The sequence below is a fragment of the Schistocerca cancellata genome, chromosome 5 (assembly GCF_023864275.1).
Source record: "Schistocerca cancellata isolate TAMUIC-IGC-003103 chromosome 5, iqSchCanc2.1, whole genome shotgun sequence".
In the NCBI taxonomy this organism is placed as follows: Eukaryota; Metazoa; Arthropoda; class Insecta; order Orthoptera; family Acrididae; genus Schistocerca; species Schistocerca cancellata.
Genome location: NC_064630.1, coordinates 436,405,116 through 436,423,803, shown reverse-complemented (window position 1 = coordinate 436,423,803; position 18,688 = coordinate 436,405,116). Strand labels below are relative to the sequence as shown.

Here is an 18,688-nt window from a genome sequence, read left to right as displayed (position 1 = left end):
AAACACACCGTCGCATTAACGAAAAGAAAGTGACGATTATATTTCGAAAGACTTATGAGTTGCCTAACAAGAAATATTAAGAATTGGGATTAGTAAAATGTCTGGCGAAGACGACAATGAAGAATTGGCTTCCTCGGAGCTTGGAACCATTGAATAGTGAGTAAACGTCATTGATAATATCATGTAGTAAGAAATCACATTACTCTGTTGTTAACTATTCTTTCTTGTTTTTGAATAGCTGGGACAAAACGTATTCAACAGAGATTCAGAATTTTGAAGACCATGGTGACATAGGAGAAGTCTGGTTCGGAGAAGACAGTGCATTGAGGGTTGTCAGGTAGTAATTAATGTTAAAAAATGCTCGTAGATGAAACCCGTACTTGTGTAAATATGTTACAACAATACTCCGTGAATGGGCAGCAAAATCTTGAGCGTCGTATATATTTAAAGTAATTCGAAAGGTAGTGAAGTACAGTTGGTTTTTGTAGAAAAAAGTGCATTTTAAATCCCCACTGTAGAACAGCAGCAAACATAATTATGATTTTTTTTCTCAAGTTCCCGACAAGTTTGGTAAGCTATGGAAGTTAGCAATATTATACGTCAGTGGAATTGATCATGTAACCTTTGAACATACAGTGGGTACTAGCTAATCTGAAAGTAATAGGCCTTAGCTACTGTCACAACCATTGCATTCCTAGGAAGAAGGATGGAAGCTTAGAGTTTCAACAACTCATTGCTGGCGAAATCAGTCGAGACAGAAAATGAGTCTGAATTGTAAATAAAATAAGAGGAAAAGAAAACACTTGCTGCCAGTTAACAATAATAGGAGGGTCACAGGCCAACAGTTAAAGTTAGGATAAGAGTTTCAGATCATAAGTATTATGAAAGCAAGTTCGAGCCTTGGTCAGTTTATAGAAAACATCAAACATTAACTAATGATTTGAATGAGGGTGATCATGTAGACCCTGCGTGTGGATGATGTAGCATGTAACAGCCTGTCCAGGAATGTGAGAGGTTTATCATCAGGAATGACCTGGACACTCCAGAAACAGCAACAGTTCATGCTGAAGCTGACCCTGCTGCTGCTGTTGGAAAGAGTCAAGACAGGTTAGCAGGTTTTTTAGTGGAGAGAGTAAGGGTGGGCCACAATCATAAAGGACTTAATTACTGGAGTAAGAAGTAAGAACATCATTAATGGTACTCCTTCCAGATGTGAGTTAAAGATATACAACATGTATTTGAAACAAAGCTTGCTGCCTGTAAAGAGAATGCTCTCATTCATTCATCATGTTCCATGGTCCCAACATGTTGGGGAAACTACAGTGATGTTAAATTGAGTAATGTTATATATTAAAATGTAGCACCAAGAGGTAGTTATAAACTGCATTACTAATTAGGCCTAACTACTGTTAAGTCACTATAAGTAAGTTAAGCTTAGGACTGCTCAAGCTAAGTTTAACAAAACATAGGCTAACAAAGAAGTTGCCTCATATAAGAATCCAGATATCATTGTTGGCCATCTTTGTACTTTGTTTCTGTTTAATATCTTGTCTATTTTCTGTGTTGTGTAACTCGTGTCACTTATTTTTTGTTCTTGGTAATTATTTGAACAGGTGGTTATGTGATAATCCAGCAGTGAAAAGAGATGACAGGATTTTGGATGTTGGCTGTGGCAATGGAATGTTGCTCATAGAGTTGGTATGTGTTAAATATATTTTTTTTAAAAAACTTTGTCAGTAAAATTGCATTAAACCAGCACGAAGAAGGGTGCATGACAAATTTATTGCAGTAAAGTCACAATTGTAACAAGTAAAAAAGGAAGGAAAATGCTGTAACAGTTCACTTGCTACATATGTCTGTTACATATTTCCACTGATAAGTTATTCAGGACAAGATATGTCCACAATTCCCAAAATTACTTATAAGGCCACAGACTGCCTGTTGGCTTCTCTCTCAGGTTCTTCGGCCGACATTTGTTTGATGATTTTGGCATTGTGGCAAGTGGCCGGCATTGTCAAAGCTTCACATTCCCATGCTGGTGGTGGGCTGAAGTCGATCTCATGAGCACAGATTATGTATATCTGGTGTGTCAATGCCTGAGGACTTTTCCATGCTTGTTTCCAATGCCATTTTCCCCTGCTACGTGCAACAGTCATTCACTGCAGCGTGGGAATCCAGGACTCGTTCACCTTGAGGCTTTCTTCTATCTTGTGTAAGCTGTTGTCATGTTTGCTATAGCTTCTATGAACAAGTGGGTGTGATAGCTCTTCTCTACAGCAAGAACCTCCATGTCAGCAAATTTTATATGATGTGGTCAGTCCCGTACAGTGTGTGCTCCGCCAAGGCTGATTTCTCCAATTACCCCAACCTGCATTGCCACTTATGTTTGGTGGTCCTGGTGTTGATTGATCTGCCTGTCATTCTAACATAAGACTTTTTTGCATGTACATAGTATGCGGTAAATTCCCAACATTGCAAGTGGGCTTCTTTTCTCTCCTTTGCCAGTCTGAGACTCTCTTTGATCTTCTTTGCTCATTTATAAATAGGCTTTATGCCATTTTTGGATAATATATAGCCGATTCTGTCCATCACTTTGGGAATGTATATCGGAATGGCCATACCCAACATTTCTTTGTCTATTGTGTCACTTCACTAAGTGTTTGGTTCTGTGGCACTTCTTATGTAACTGGTAGAGTACCCATTGCTCCTCAGAATATTTTCCGAGCAAGATGAATATGTGAGATGCAGCACCGCAGTTGCAGAATCCAACACATGGAAAGTGTATAGAGGAGCAATGGGTACTCCACCAGTTACATAAGAAATGTCACAGAACCAAACACTCAGTGAAGTGACACATTGGAAGAAGAAATGTTGGATATGGTCATTCTGATCCACATTACCAGAGTGAAGGACAGAATTGGCCGCTTGTTGTGAAAATATGGCATAAAGACTATTTATAAATGACAAAAGAAGATCAAAGAGTGCCTCAGATCAGCAAAGGAGAGAAAAGGGACCCATTTACAATGTTGAAAATATACTGCATACCAAGTACATGAAGAAACGTCTATGTTGGAACGACAAACAGATCAACCAACATCAGGATCACCAAACATAAGCAGCAGTGCAGGGTGGGGTAGTTGGAGAAATCAGCCGTCGTGGAGCATGCATTGAGAGAGACCTACCACATAGTATAAAATTCGCTGCCATGGAAGTTCTTGCTGTAGAGAAGAGCTAGTTGTGCAGAGAAGCTATAGAAATACACAAACATGACAATAGCTTCAGCAAGAAAGAAGAAAGCCCCGAGGTGAACATATCCTGGATTCCCATGCTGCAGCGATGACAGTTGAAAGTACTAGGGGGAGAACTACAGCGGGAATGAACACGAAAAGAGCCCTTGGACACTGATATGTCAGGTATATATAACCTGCAGCCGTGTGGTCGATTCCAGCCCACCGCCACTAGCAGTGGAAAGTGAAGCTTTGGCAACTACAGCGACTCACGTTGGCAAAACATCAGAAAAATCATCAAACAAATGTTGGTTGAAGAACCCAAAACAGAAGCCAACAGGCAGTTCGTCAACAACTGGCCATGAAAGCCTTAATAGTTTTGTATAAGGTCACACTTTACAGCAGAAATGATATTGACAAAAAAAAGGGAAACACCCTACACACACACACACACACACACACACACACACTCACTCACTTTGCAGGTAATCAGTCCTGTCCGTCCAACACAACTAATACTGTGAACTACCAATATGATGCTTGCTTTTTCATTTGCAAACAGGACATCTTATCCATCTCTGTGAATATTGATTCATCTACAGTGCAGATAGCAGTAGCAATGTGGCTCAAAAAGCAACAGCAAGAAGCAGCAAGGACTGAAAACTTTACAAAGGGCTGTTTGTGAGTCAAGTTGGAGGCAGCCAATGGGTGGACAGTATGTGGTAGCCAGTGTGCAGCTGTTAATTGTATACCTCCTCATGTCACTGACGTATGAATTAATCATATGTTTTGCAGTTAAATTTTTACTCTGAGGTGACAAAAAGTCATAGGATATCTCCCAATATTGTGTTTGACCTTTGTTTGCCCATTGTAGTGAAGCAGCTCAACATGGCATGGGCTCAACAAGTCGTTGAAAGTCCCCTGCAGTGATATTGAGCCATGCTGCCTCTATAGCCTTCCATAATTGTGAAAGTGTTGCTGGTCCAGTATTTTGTGCAAGAACTGACCTCTCGCTTATGTCCCATGTCGGGCAATATAGGTGGCCAAATATTTCATTCAAACTGTCTCGAATGTTCTTCAAACCAATCAAGAAAGCTATGGCTCAGTGTCATGGCACATTGTCATCCATGAAAACTACATCGTCGTTTGGGAACATGAAGTCTGTGAATGGCTGAAAATGATTTCCGAAGATTCCAAGTAGCCGAACATAACCAGTTCCAGTCAATGATTGGTTCATTTGAACTTTAAGACCCAGTCCATTCCATGCAGACACAGCCCACACCATTATGAAGCCACCACAAGCTAACACAGTGCCTTGTTGACAACTTGGGTCCATGGCTTCATAGGGTGTGTGCAACATTCGAACTGGGAACCCTATTATAAGCTCTTACCAACTGAAACCAGGCCTCATCTGATCAGGCCACAGTTTTCCAGTTGTCTGGGTCCAACCAATATGGTCACAAGCCCAGGAGAGGTGCCACAGGCGGCGTTGTGCTGTTGGCAAAGGCACTCACATCAGTTGTCTACTGCCATAGTCCATTAATGTCAAATTTTGAGCCGGCTGGTGTGGCCGTGCGATTCTAGGCGCTTCAGTCTGGAACCGCGTGACCGCTACGATCGCAGGTTCGAACCCTGCGTTCAAATCCTGCCTTGGGCATGGATGTGTGTGATGTTCTTAGGTTAGTTAGGTTTAATTAGTTCTAAGTTCTAGGCAACTGATGACCTCAGAAGTTAAGTCGCATAGTGCTCAGAGCCATTCGAACCATTCAAATTTTCTGAAAAATGTTGAAAAGGACACTCTTTCTTTGCTGTGCTTTTAATCAGCAATTTTTAAAAAGTTTATGACTTTGTGCAGGGAAACAGTACAGATCATGCATTGCAACACTTCAGTCATGGTATTATGTATAAAGAATAATGAAAATCATTTGGCATTGCAATTAGTATCTGTTACTTTCACTTAAATACAGTTCCATTGGGGAAAAAAAAGAGGTCAGATTTGATGAACTTCAAAGTCCTTGGGTAGTATATAAAGAGTTGAATTTCAACATAATTTTTTCTGAAGTGTTCACATGGCTGGTAGCCATCACTTACATACGCCTTTCACTTTCACCACTACAGTGAATTGGTAAATAAAAGCCATGTGTATTGTTCCTCAAATAGTTGTAGTTGATCTGTAGATCAGAGCTGTAAACAGGTGAGAGCTGGAAACAGTTGTCAATCATTTTTCTTGATGTATGTGATGTATTTCACAGTTAAATGTCTCTTTAGGGTAAAGAATTACAAGAGGCAGCTTTGGTGCACAAATGTGCTAAAATATCCTTATTCCATTATTGTAAACTCCGCTGAAACAAAAGAAAAGATGCAAGCAGTAATGAGGTATGCATTAATACCCTTTTACATAGATACTGGTATTTATAGATATAAAAATTCTGCAAATAATTGTTTCATAAACAAATCCAAATACAAAGAAGAAAATTGTATTTTTAAAACTCTTCCGTCTTGGATATAAATTTATTTCTTGTGACATCTTAATCCAAAAACAGAATGAGTTCTCTTAAAGGTGACAGATAAGATTTTTTCACAGCAGTTATTGTCAAGTTTATACAATCGTGCATTGTGACTTTATAATGATCTGACATCCATTGCTCTGATAACGTTGGAGAGGAGAACCCAAACAGCATCTTTGCTACTCAGCCATGAAAGGAATTGTGATTCAGCAAGAGACATGCAGTTAATCTCAGCTTCTTGAAATTCACGTGATACCTTGGAAATATGCCCAATACATCACTTTTTGTTGCATTTGAAAGTCACATACTGTTCGACATGCAGTTGTTCCCACAAAGCACTTTCATTAGCTTCTGTAGCAACAATGTTCTCATTTGCATCTTTTGAGTCTCTTCACTAGAGCATTGACTAGAAATGCATGGTGTGATGGTATTTGTGGAACTGTGCCCATTGTACTGTAACTGTGTTCCAAGAAACCTACATACAGTTCAGTCTCTTGCAAAGAAACAAGATTAACTAAAATAAGTATTTCATGCAAGTAAACCTTCATGTTATTTACCAAGACAATCTTTCCTTCCTTGCACAGACTTGAAAAATCATCATTTTGATAAAACCTCACTACATCTTGTTTCACAATTTCAGGTGACTTCTTTTAACCACTCCCGTGTTCTGGAGAGATTGTTACACTACTACTGTCTTTAGATTTTCTTGTTACATGTACCATGAGCTCTGAGAAATCAGCAGTAGATCATACTCTGACAGTGATCCATGAAGGTGGAACCAGTGATAAAACCTGAATCTGTTCACTGCGAGTTGAACTGTACATTTCTGAGTGAGGATTTCCATTACATCAGAAAAATGGTTGCACTGTTGATGTGGGCATTCTACAGAATTGACATGGGCACTCCACTGAATACAAGGCATTAATACGTTCTTTGTTTCTTTGCAGGAGATCAAATTGTATAAAAGATTCGTGGATCACATGAGCAGTACAGTGAGGCCAGGTCATGGAACATGATCACACCATGTGTTTCTAGTCATTGCTGCTAACACCATTCTAATGGAGAGACTCAAAAGATACAAATGGGAGCAGCACTGTTGCTATGGAAGCTCATGAAAATTCTTTGTGGGAACAACTACAAGTCAGGGAGTATGTGGCTTTCAAATGCAATGAAAACTGGTACATGGTTCCCAGTTACCATACAAATTTAAAGAAGTTGAGAATAACTGCATGTCTCTGGATGAATCATAATTCCTTCTCTGGCCCAGTAGAAAAGATGCTGTTTATGCCCCCTTCTCCAATGTTATATTAATGTGAATGTGACATCATTACAAAGACACTGTGCACTTTTATATAAACCTGACAATAACTGCTATGAAAAAATTATATCTGTCACCTTTAAGTGAATTCATTTTGTTTTTGGATAAAGATGTGAAGGAAAATAGTCATATGCAAGGTGGAAGAGTTTTAAAAATACGATTTCCAGCTTTGCATTTAAATTGTTTATGAAACTGTTCTTTGCAGAATTTTTATGTCTGTATATACCACTATATATGTAAAAAATTATTAATGTGTCTCATTGCTGCTTGCATATTTCCTTTTGTTTTCACGGGGTCCCAGGTTTGATTCCCGGCTGGATTGGGGATTTCTCTGCCCAGGGACTGGGTGTTTGTGTTGTCCTCGTCATTTCATCATCATCATCATTAGTGACAGTGGCTAGATTGGATTGTGTACAAATTGGACTGTGTAAAAATTGAGACTTCGTACGGGTGCTGATGACTGTGTAGTTGACAGCCCCACAAACCAATCATCATCATTATCATTCCTCTTTGTCATTGTCAGATAATCGGTCTGTCACTATCACTGGCTCTCACCTACTCCCACTTACTCTTTCTCTTTATTCCTTCCCCCATGGCACTGTCTTCTTCACTCTTTTGCAAGCACTTTTCTGCCACTGTCAGCTGTGGTCCACTGCAACTGAGTCCTTCTCTTTCTCTCATGCTGCCGTTGTCTCCTTTGCTATTTCTATAACACGACCACTGTCTACTACCTTCCAGTATTTATTAGTTTTTCATCAGTTTACCACTGCCACTGTCTTCTTCTCTGTCAGCATAAAAAAGCACGAATATGTTCACATGCCAAAAATTTTGGGAAAACTTTAAAAGATACGGAGGAAGGTAGAATGAGACAGCTCGTGCCCCACTTTTCAGTCAGAATCTTCTAAATAAACAAGAACACATTTGCATTTCTTGTGGCCCAATAGGAGCATTCTTCCATTGGTTCCCTTTTTTTCCTCGCTGCAGAAGAGTGTGTATCTCATATGAAAAGAAATGTATTAGTAAGTAACATTTAGATAGTTTACTTACACGAAATTGAAATAACGCAGAAGTAATTTTACACCTCAGACCAGATTTTACTTGCAAAAATGTTTTTCATGTGCTTCAGTACTACGACCTGGGGTTCCCAGATGATAACGGAGACACAGTACAGCATATTTCTCCATGCTGCATCACATTATAAATTAGGCTACATTTTTGCCTCGCATCGATTTTTATGTGCATATTTTACATGTACAAGTGGGGTAATTTTGAACCTCTGTATCTTGGAAACATAAAGATATCAAGAAAAATTTCAAGGTTGTGTGAGATAAAGATATTATGAATATATCAAAAAAAATTCCAGCCACTTGCTGTACATAGCCATCTTGGAATCTTCAGCTGAGTTTTGGTCTGCTGGTTCAAAAAAAAAAAAAAAAAAAAATAAAAGATCCTGATCCTTTTGTGGGGTTTTCTGAGCAACTGCCCATGAATTAATGATGCCTCTGTAAGTACCATCAAGCCCACCGTAGACCATATAAAATAAAAAAAGAATTAACCAATATGCTCTATTTGCTTATGCCGGGGGAAGTAGGCCTATGTAATATTCATACTTTTGATCCTGTACTGCAGGATAGTGACATTAAGATGATCCTTCTCTTGGGTATACAAATGGTCCCCAGATCAAGGGCTACCAATAACACTTGACCCTGCCTTTTTATTGCAAGTGGAACCTGAGGTATGAGCACCGGAAAATCCCGTTTTCTTGCGCAGTGTTTCTGTCCACATTAGGCATGTATGCTGTGTAAGAATTTAAGGATTCTTAGAGATACCTATGCAGGGGGGGGGGGGGGGGGGGGGAGCAATTGTGTGTTTCACACAAATTCCTTATTGCTCAGTTCCAATGAATAAAACTTAGTGGTGTACTTCCAGCTGTACAGTATTTCAGTGCTTGGTCCAGTCATCTCTTTCATGTGCTGAGAGTTGTGCTGTTTTGTGTACTCACTGCCTGGACTCCAACCAGAAATGAAATATGATGAGACAGAAGTTTCTGGGGCAGCATGATTAGGGAGCCTGTCGAAATAAAAACATTAGAAAACCAAATAAACAGGGATGGTGGTTTCAGCCTGAACATGGTGTGAGATCTGTCACTGGCCATCACATTCTTCTCAGCTGAGAATCATTGAGAGAATGTACTTTTTATGGAATATCACTGAAGATTCTGAAAACAATACAGCATCAAACAGTGTACTGGGCATCAGGAGTTGACTCACAATCATCTGTCAACCAGTAAAGCCCTACCCCCAGTTCTTTCAAGAATAAAACTGTCGTGTATGTAACAGCTTCAAACAATTGATTACTTTACAAATAAATGAACATGTTAAATATTCGAAGTCAAGGATTTAAGATGCAAAAATTTAGGAAAAGGTTTGCAGTTGTGTTTAAAGTTCATCAGAAAATGTTAAGTTTTTATTATCAAATACAGAATGAATACAGTGCAGGTAATTTGCACTCATTTTAAGGAAAGGTTAGTTCTTCACACTTTTCAATGTTTAAGACATCATATCTCCTGAGCTATATGTCATATAATCATATAATTTTGCAGGTAGCCTATATTCAGTGGTATATGTTCATACCATCTACAAAATCTACTGCAAATAGAGTTAGTAGTAAAGAAGTAATAAATTAAAACCTCATGCCTTACGCTGAAGTTTTCTGCGTGAACAGAAAAAAAATGTAGGAATCTGTAAACTTTTTTCACATTTGCAGGGGAGTCAGTGAGTAAAAGTTTTGTGAAGGTTTTAAAATTATGCATAAATTTTGTTGGGAGCTGCTAAGTGCTCCCATTCTCAGATACTGGATGAATACAGTCAGGGTAATTTGCACACTGTGAGCTATTCCACCTGAAGACATAAACACAGTTACTAACAGTAATACCTGTCTTACTGTGTTAAACCTTTAACATAAGATGATATCTCTTAATGGATAAATTATGACAGCGTGTTGAATTTTTAAATTCGGTCAGTCATCATATGAAATACTGAAAATCAATTTTTCCTTGTCCCTGGAATCAGTTGGATAGCCAACCTGCAACCGGGGCTGCTACCATGAAGCGTGAACTAGGTTAGCTGTTTAGTAATATAGATAGTGGTATGAAACCAACAACAGTTCACATTCTGGTTGCATTATAGGCAGTGGGTGCACACGACAGCACAATTCGCAGCACCTGAAGAAGATGACTGGGTTGGTCATCAAAATATTGTGCATAAGATGAAAACAACTCAGTTGCTGTGAAACTGTGAGAGATCACATCAATGAATACTTTATTTATCTTAGGTTCCACCCCTCCCTCCCCCTCAGTCCCCTCAAAAAAATGTAGTGCTTGTAGTATGGAGTCGTGCTCCGCAACCATAAAGCTTGCCCCTTTTAGTAATTTTAATAATCCAAATTTGTACAAAATTGGAAAGTAGAAAGTGCTTATAATAAAGTGTGTTGTATGGATGTTTATCAGTATAGATTAGACATTTGTACCAGAATTTGCAGCAATGCTAGTTGACATTCAGGCATGCATTTCTACAGCCTTTGCACAGTTTTATCAAGAAACGATACAAAGACTTTGAGATAAGTTTGATTGCTTGCTTGACGTGCTTCATGAAGTGAACAAAGTGGTCATTTTGTGCATACTGGAAGAACAACTTGTGGGTCTCTTTTGTACTTCCAGTACCAGTTTCATTGGAACATATTATCTTGTACAGTATCAATTATTTTTAAGAAATAAAGTACATGATTTAGACTTGGCCTGTATAGAGCCATTCATTACGTAAACTAATTTCCTCACTCCGACTCCCATTGCAAACTGGTAATAGTAATCACTAGTGACCAGATTATATGCATTTACATGTTGCATATGTGGCTCCTTTTCCCAGTTATTGCGCATTTTAACTAAAAACTAGTGCCGCTGAATATTTTCACTCTTTGTTTACAATATTTTAAAAATTTAGACAGAGGTCTCTAGCGTGATCTAGTTTTGATGTCTTACAGACTGACCATGACCTAGAACTGCATGCAATCGCTGACTGAGAGGCCACTGCCATCATTACAGAAGAGGAACAGGACCAGGCAGATAGTCAATGCTCCTTCGCCCGCGCCCCCCCATTAATCCCCTCCACTGTCATATCATACGCGTCGGCAACGATTAAATTAAACTACGCAAGCTTGTAGTCGCTCATCCATTGTGTCAGTTTAGCTTTCTATTTACTTGTACACATTTGAACATGTTTACGATGTGTAGTGTGTAACGTGTCGTGCGCCATCTCCCCTGAAAAAAGAAACGACGTTTCATGGCTAACTGACCATCCTGGAACAATTACACTTGATGGAATTGTTTTATATTGTCAAGTTTGTGAGAAAAAAGTTGGGCAAAGTTTCAAATAGACGAGCATGTCAAGACAAGTCTTCATATCGCAGGAATGCAGAAGACGGGACCACGACAACAATTTCTGACAACAGCAAGTTACAATAACAACGATTTGTCCAAAAGTAACCAAAAAAGTTGGTTTAACATGGATGTATGCGAAGCAATCATTGCAAGCAATATTTGTCTTCATAAACTTACAAACCCTATCCTCAAAGGGTTCCTGAACAAATTACGTACCGACAATTTACATAAATGTTCTGGAAAAAATACGCAATTAACTCAAGGACAGCATTATCTGGATTTCAGTTGATGAAGCTACAGACACTTGTGGCCATTACATTGTAAATTTAATTGTCAGTGCTTTAAAAGAAGTGCCTTGTTCTTCCTATTTAGCGGCCTGCGAAGAACTTGAAAAAGTAAATCATTCTAAAATTGCCAGATTTGTGAATGAGGGTATCAGAAAAACATTTCCAGAATCTTCTGCAGATACGAGTAAAAGGGTGTTCATGTTTATTTCAGATTCTGCTCGCTATATGGTCAAAGCAGGAAAAGCCCTCAAAGTATTTTATCCCAATTTGACTCATGTGACCTGCTTTGCTCAGTGATTACATCACCTTGCTGAAGAAGAACGCTCCATGTTTGTGAATGTAAATAAACTGATTTCATCCACAAATAAATTGTTTCTAAAGGCTTGTACTCACTCCAAGACCTACAAAGAAAAACTTGTACTTTTACCTCCCGAACCTGTGGTAACTTGTTGGGGTACGTGGGTCGAAGCTGTGTTGTTTTACAATGAACGTTTCAAGGCCATTAGAGGGATAGTAAGCAAATTCTATAGTGCAGACCAATCGCAAGCACCAGGTTATGCAGCCACCCGCCATCCACTTACTTTGTCACCAATACCAGCAGGCTCCAAACTGAACTGGCTTGGTGCTTTTGCTCCAATGGGTCACCTGCTTTGTGACTACATGCTCCTTGGTGGGCCATGAGTTCGATCCCGTGGCAGCTTGCTGGCATCAGGCCTTTGTTGCAGGCATACACGGTATCTGACTGTTTCTCGGGCTGTTGGGCCTTCGTGGCCTGTTCGGGCGAAGTTTTAGTTTTTATTGCTCGGGTGGGCATGAGCCATCATGCTGTGTACCACAGTTTAAACACTATCTGTCCCAGGCTGTGGTCACAGATCGGCTGAGCCATGAGGAGCTGCTACAGACATCCCTCGTGAGCAGTGCGACACATGCATCTGGCTTCTCCAACCATTTGTATGCCAGCAGCTATGACTTCCTGCATGTGTTGCCTGCCAAGCAGGTGAAATACTGACATTGACACGCCACACACCGGGACCAACAGCCTTCTCTCCATCTTTGCTTCCAACCTTGCAACTGACATGAATAAAGAACTATTATAACCAGGCTTGTTTTACTGACAGTTGCCATACAGTTCGTGTCACCACTATCAACACACCCGCAGCCCATGCCCAGAAAGAAGCGGAGGGGGACTCTCCTCCTCCCTGATTTGCTATCAGCTGGTTCACCTGTCACTCGATGTCATGCCTTGACCATTTGATGATGTGATCCACGTTTTATACTAAAAATGTTTTATAACATTGGACCAGCTTCAATCCTACTGCTTGCACAATAATGTGAATATGCAGGTCAACATGAGAGAAACTGGGAGGAAGTGAGTAGCGCAGTTTCAATCAGGATTGTATTTTACTTCTTTTAATGTCTGACATTATATCCACATTGGTTTGTAATTGGCATAATCCGCATCAGTTCAGGCAGGGGGGTTACCTTCATAGCCTCGGATGTTATTGAATTTAGCATATGTTAAAATTCAGGAGTCAGTAAGAAACACGTAGTTTTTTTTGTTTTCTCGAAAAAATTCCTGCCCCAAGATACAGGCCTCCAATGATGACACTGCGAACACCATTTTGAAGATGCGAATTTCGGAAACATTTTTAAAATGCTGTATCTCTGTAACAGTTGTAGATAATTTATTAGAGATTTTTTTATTTGAAAGATAATTACTTTATGATTACAAAGGTATTCTCAGTTTGGACACATCTGTCATTCTTTTACTGTCACCTTTTGAATTTTTTTTATTATTTAAAGAAATTATTCTTTTTTTTCTTTAAAAATGCCAATCCATATTTTTTTGTCTTTTTTTTTCTTTTCTTTTAATTGATGAGTACCATGTAGTACTATATTCAATGTAAAGGACAGCTTCCACTTGTAAGTCCATTCTGGATTATTATTGCCATATTTGCCCAAGTATAAGATGACCCCTTCCCCCCATTTTTTTAAGACACTCCTTGAGAAAATTTCTTTTGGACATGTTTTGACTAATCAAAATTAAAATCTGTTTTATTGACATAAACAATCTACTAAAAAGTTAACATTATACCTATTCTAAGCTTAGTCATTTATTGATTGTCTACATTTTGATACTACTAAGAGAAATAAACAAAAAGTAATGGTTTACATTAATTTTCAGGCCGTTTTCTTTTCTACCTCTTTTGCTTTCTGGCCCTGTTGTCCGTGATATCAGTATTTTTTAATCATAATCATTCTTCATTGTCACAAATGTTCGGTTGGTTCTTCCAAATATGTTGAGATTTATGAGGTTGTGGTTATGGTGGGACCTGAGAACACAACTGTTTTTAGCTGGATACATATCAGATTTTGCTTCTGTACTGACATGAGAATGTTATAATGTCTCTTGCTTCCAAACATGTCGTCAGCTCACCACTCTCTCATTGGGTATGTAGAACCATTAGCTGACACACCCCCTTTCGTTCCTGCATTGCAGCAAGAAGCATGTAAGTGTGCAAGTTTAGGCTTTCACTGTCCCCTACATTGAGTATTTGTCCAATTTTAAAGTCATTTCAATTCAGGCTACAAATAGATCCTGGCAGACTACAGTTTAAATACTGCAGATGTTCATGAAAAGCCAAAATAGACAGTACAAATTCCTATGGTTGCCAGTACAACCCCCTTCCCACAGTCATCAGCTCTCAACCAAGCTGCTCCCCTTCTGTAGTGCTGAGCTTGAGCAACTGTGAAAAACTGCAGTATCTTCTAGGGTGCAAGTGATATGTAACAACACTGATTAACACACAAATAAAAGATTGCAAGTACGATTCAGACCCATTCTCGAACTCTCTCTTGTCCCACAATCTAGTGTTGTCTATTGGTACTGTCTCCACGGTCAGTCTCGCTGCTGTATTTTATTCTTGCGATAACTATTCAGTCAGTTTAATATTATGTATTTCCTGTGTTATGCATTTCATTCTGATTAATTTTTCTTCTTGTTTCCACTGAATATCACCATTATGTTCTAAAGCTGACTAAAAGCTGCTGACAATTACACTTGGTATTCTAATATAGGAACAGTAACCGAATTTCTCATTTGCAATCCACTTAGTAAATAACTACAGTCTCTTATAACAAAATAAAATATTAGTGTGGTTTCTGAATCAAGAAATGTTTTTTGAAGGACAACATTTCCATTTCTGAATGTTACTTTTTTTTAAAAAGCAGCATTAATGTTTGCAGACGGTACCCATACATTTATGAGGACATTTATTGCAAACCTGTTCAGATAAAACATAAGTTTGCAAGATGATAGAATTTAATGCTATTTTCCCCTATGTTTCACAAAATTGTCGAGTTTTAACCAGAGCAATAGACTGTAGTGGCTAATTCATAGTTTCTTCCGTATCTCTTGCTCTAGTGTCAGGCGAATCAATTAATGTGATTGTTCGAGTAACATTGATACTATATCAAATGCTTCAGCTTATTGGGAAATCTCAAGCCTGTTAGAATAGTAGTATTGTTTACTGAGACCTGTCATTCTGAATTCTTCTAAATAAATCTGCATGAGAACTCAGTAGCCAAAGCTTCATTTGTTTATTTCTCTCTCTCTCTCTCTCTCTTTTAATAATCCCTTGTTTTCTGGTATGGCTTTCTGTGCAGATAATTTTCTGCTGCAGTACTTGTTACTCCTTGAATCACCATAGATTTTTTTCTATTCAGTTTCTCATTGGCCTCATTTCTTTTTCCACTACTGCCCTCTATTTCTCTTTTTGTTGTGAAATATAGTGTTTTAAAATTCCTTTGCTGTAATCATATCATACTCTCATTTTACGCCTTCTTTACTCTCACATTTCATAACACTTTTTTATTTCTTCTCTTGGTGCTGTTTGTATTCCTTCAAGGCACTCTGTAAGTTCTCCCAGACTTAAAGTTAATTTCTTTTGTGCAAGTCTGTTGTGTTCTTGCTTTTCTGATATTCTACTCTCTTTACTTTTCTCCTCATCAGAACTTCAGCAGACACCCCCCTCACACACACACACACACACACACACACACACACACACACACCACCTCCTCCTTCCACTGAATTCATAACACATCCCCAGCAGTTAATTACCACCACCAAAGATCTGTACTGTTGCTACTTTTAGTGAATTTCATATTGCCTTATTTGCTCCCTGCGAAAGTGTTGCAATTGTCAACGCAAAATTTCTGTATGAACACTTCAACTGATACTCTATACTCTACCAGCGTGTTTCTATGAACCTTTGTCTTCTTATCTGTGAACTATGCTGCCAGTTATTATGGAATGACATACAGTCAACACGAAATCAGCACCATAGTTTTCTCAGACACAGAACACTTGGAAAGGATAAGTCTGTGAGTACCCTAGACCACTGATGGCATCTACATCTGGTAAAAATTAAACCAGTAAAACACAGCACAGTCCAGTACAAGTAAAGACACATGGCTACTACAGTTCTACCATAAGCAGCATGTTCGCTCGCTAACATTGGCAGCAGTTGCAAACAAGTCAATATTGGCCAATATCATCTAATTGTTGCTATTTTTTCTGCTCCTGGCAGCGCCAGCATGGTGAATTATTATTGTCATGGACAGACTATACGTACACTAGGAGAGGAGTAGCAGCTTGAAAAGTAGCGTCATTTTTCTGATGTTTTATATGTGCGTGTATGTTACCTTTTCGTATGTTTTTGTTTGGTAATTGAAATACATAGCAAATATCACATAATGTGAATTATGCAATATTAGACTTCTGTTAATCCCAAGTGCTGTACTACTTTTTTTATGTTGTTACATACTATAAGAAAGGACCACACACACACACACACTGTTTTATTAATTTGTAATTTGTAAATGAAAGTATTTTCCTGTCTCCTGCAAATATTCTACAGTTTTGAAGATCTGTTCATTTGCTGTGATTATTAAATAAGTATTAACTCTAAGTAGCCTATATAAACTCTAAGTAGCGTATATGAGTTCTTGTTTCTGCAGCCCATGGTCTAGTGGTTTGTGTTGCTGCCTCCAGGTCATGGGATCCTGGGTTCAATTCCTGGCCAGGTCAGATATTTTTTGCTCAGGGACTAGCTTTTTGTGTTGTCCTAATCATTTTATATCATCTTCAGTGACTCGCATCTCACCAAAGTGGCGTGAAATAGAAAGACTGGTATCAGGAGGCCGAACAACCCCAGACAGTGTATCTCCTGGCCAATAATGCCATATAATAATTTCATTTCATCAGTTCTTGTGTTAAATATCTATTCTATATTTTGTTCTTCTGGTATATTTCACATCTGTAAGGATTGCATTGGCATGAATCTGTGGAATGAACGGAGTATGTTATCTAAACTGAACATTATTTTTTCAGGCTCGTGAAAAGTTCTGTGATCTGACAGGCATTGATTACTCGCAGAATGCCATTGAACTAGCCAATGCTGTTGCAAGAAAGCAGAATATTGATATTAAATACTATGTCTGTGACATGTTGGCAAATTACGACGAGCTAATTGAGGGTGGCACATTGCTGAAAGAGTATGACATTGTTTTAGACAAAGGTACATATGATGCAGTTAGTCTACATCCAGTAGATGCTAAGAAAAAGAGAGAAAAATATATTGAAAACATCCACAGGATACTGTCTCAAACTGGAATGTTTGTTATAACATCCTGTAATTGGACACAAGATGAACTAATTTCTCATTTCAAAGCAAGTAAGTAGCTTCATGAAGATATGCATTCTTCAATTCTGTGGAGAGTAGTGAATGCTAAAATTTCATGACTTGATAATCTTATTTTCAGAATTTGAACTCCTTGATATCATCCCAACACCAAAATTTCAATTTGGTGGGAAAACTGGCAGCCTGATCACATCTCTCGTTCTTCGGAAATGCTAAATATTGTGCCTGTAAAAATGTTTGCAGTGAATTTGATGCTTTTTTATGTTTCTATTAAAATATTACAAAGACAAGTAAGAATATAAAGCAATTTCATGCATATGTAATGGATGTTATAAAAATTCTTTGTGCAATTATTTCTTCTTAGTAACTTTATTTTTAAACATTTGCTTGACAATAAGACGTTCCTTAGTTGATTTGCTGTTTATTTTAAGTGTATGTTTACTTATTGCCGTAACATTACATGTGTTTCATGTATTTGTTGTATCACACAATTTAGTGAACAAAATATTGTTATTCATTGTAAATGCAAGTTATCATTGAGTGGACAGCAAGGTGAGGTAGTCAGTACAGAACTTGTACTTTTTAAGCAGAAATTTTTCTGAACACAATTATCTCCCTTTTGTAGGCAATTCACTCTGATAATGGAAGACATCTTTCAGAATTTGAGTCCTGGTCTGGCACACAATGTTCATCACAGCATGTACCCAATTAAATGATAAAAATATGTAATCCCATAAGATTTTCTTTCTTTAACTGAATGTGAAAGGCAAAAATGAAATGCTTCATAATTTTCTCTAACTGAAAGCAAAAAGTGTATGTAGTTATGCTCTTACTCACCTATTTATATCTTAATACATGCCTTTTCCCACACACACACACACACACACACACACACACACACACACACACACACACACCTTTTCTTGTTGCAATTGTGAAGAAAAGGAATATTTAACTCCATACTTTTAGACATTCATCTTGTTTCTTTTTAGCTGAATCATGTTGTTGCCAGTCTTGGACTAATTTTTTTACACTCTAGGGCATAGTGAATGCATTACAGTGTCGGAAATATATGCACCTCCATACGCATTAGTGTGTGTTTGCAAAAGAGTTTTCGTAGTTCACTGCAATAATTTTTTTATTTAGTTCCTCTTTATTTGGACAATTTAATATATGCAGTCTCAAAGTGAGTAGTAGACGTCTAGGAGA

The 18,688-nt window shown here is 38.3% G+C and overlaps 1 protein-coding gene across 1 annotated transcript; it reads left to right on the top strand.

Moving 5' to 3' along the window:
- Nucleotides 1–17: 17 nt before the first annotated feature.
- LOC126187516 (EEF1A lysine methyltransferase 2) lies at nt 18–18,342 on the top strand. Its single transcript, XM_049928649.1, has 5 exons — nt 18–156; nt 239–337; nt 1,614–1,698; nt 17,170–17,512; nt 17,601–18,342. The coding sequence occupies exons 1-5, from the start codon at nt 98–100 to the stop codon at nt 17,693–17,695; spliced, it is 681 nt and encodes a 226-aa protein (XP_049784606.1). The 5' UTR covers nt 18–97; the 3' UTR covers nt 17,696–18,342.
- Nucleotides 18,343–18,688: the final 346 nt, after the last annotated feature.

Bases quoted from the DNA above. Each gene is read 5' to 3' on its own strand.
- LOC126187516 (XM_049928649.1), top strand. From the start codon at position 98: ATGTCTGGCGAAGACGACAATGAAGAATTGGCTTCCTCGGAGCTTGGA. The intron at 338-1,613 runs GTAGTAATTAAT...TTATTTGAACAG, and splicing joins AGTGCATTGAGGGTTGTCAG to GTGGTTATGTGATAATCCAG. The intron at 1,699-17,169 runs GTATGTGTTAAA...TTATTTTTTCAG, and splicing joins GAATGTTGCTCATAGAGTTG to GCTCGTGAAAAGTTCTGTGA.